General features: G+C 37.8%; 1 protein-coding gene across 1 annotated transcript; it reads right to left on the bottom strand.

Annotated features, from left to right (window-relative positions):
• Nucleotides 1-344: 344 nt before the first annotated feature.
• On the bottom strand, nucleotides 345-542 carry LOTGIDRAFT_119144 (hypothetical protein; the record flags this gene model as incomplete). The annotated part of the gene is made up of 1 exon (XM_009057583.1): nucleotides 345-542. A coding segment is annotated over one exon (198 nt), but the record flags the coding sequence as incomplete, so codon positions are not given.
• Between the last annotated feature and the right edge of the window lie 721 nt (nucleotides 543-1,263).

The raw sequence follows: 1,263 nt of genomic DNA, 5'->3' as shown, positions 1-1,263 counted from the left end.
TGAAATGAGATGAATGGAGTTTTACGTCCTACTAGCGGCAGAGTAGAAGACACAAGGTCACAATATTCCAAGATTCAGTTTCGTTTCCGTTATGAAATACTTACTCATTTATGATTGATATACTTCCTCATATGAAAAGTTCATTAGCTGCTTCCAATGTTTCGCCAAACTATTATTTTGGATTTCGGGTTTCGTTTTGTGGTTCGGTTCGTTAGTACTTATTTATTTCAGTGCCCCTACAGAAATGAAGTAACTCGGCAAAGTTTCGAGTCAATTATTTGCCAGGCTGCGAGTCATGACTGCGACTCATCCCTTGCAGAAAAAAAGTAGTAAAATGAGGTAACTCAGCAATTTGACATGTCAATTATTAACGACAAGAGTAGCACTCGCTGCGAGTCACTCATGGCCAATGTAATGAGTCGGTTATTGCTAACGCTGAGTCGGATGTGGTCCATGTTGGTCGATATGTTTTGTATCCTCTTGACAGTGTGATCAGGTCGTAATCGTAAAAGTGTTATCAGGTCATAACCGTAAGAGTGTGATCAGGTCATAACCGTAAGAGTGTGATCAGGTCATAACCGTAAGAGTGTAATCAGGTCATAACCGTAAGAGTGTGATCAGGTCATAACCGTAAGAGTGTGATCAGGTCATAACCGTAAGAATGTGATCAGGTCATAACCGTAAGAATGTGATCAGGTCATAACCGTAAGAGTGTGATCAGGTCATAACCGTAAGAATGTGATCAGGTCATAACCGTATGAATGTGATCAGGTCATAACCGTAAGAATGTGATCAGGTCATAACCGTAAGAATGTGATTAGGTCATAACCGTAAGTAAGAGCGTGATCAGAACGTGGGAGTTGTAAAACTTGAAGGTCTTTATAGTAAAATCAATTACTGAGTCAGCGTATCTGGTTTCTTTTTTTTTTCTCTATTTTATTGAGTTAATAAGTGTCATTATATAATAAATAGTTAAACATTTTTATTTGATATAAGAGCATGATTAATCTTTGTAATGAAAACGGCCTTGGAACTCTTTCCGACTCGATGGCAGTGAGGGAGTACCAACTAGCTAACAGAATGTAACTCGAGGAAAATGGGACTTTAATCCGTACGGTTTTCGGGTAACGCTTAGAAAAATCAGGTTCAATATTCTTTGATTACAGACTTTTTCATTAGTTGGCATAATTTCTAAACAGAAAAAGAGATAACAGCTTTTACTTCTTATAAACGAAGAACTGGGCGTGACACTAATAATAATAA

Source organism: Lottia gigantea (genome assembly GCF_000327385.1).
Source record: "Lottia gigantea unplaced genomic scaffold LOTGIsca_30, whole genome shotgun sequence".
NCBI lineage: Eukaryota > Metazoa > Mollusca > Gastropoda > Lottiidae > Lottia > Lottia gigantea.
This window is presented reverse-complemented; position numbering and strand designations above follow the sequence as displayed.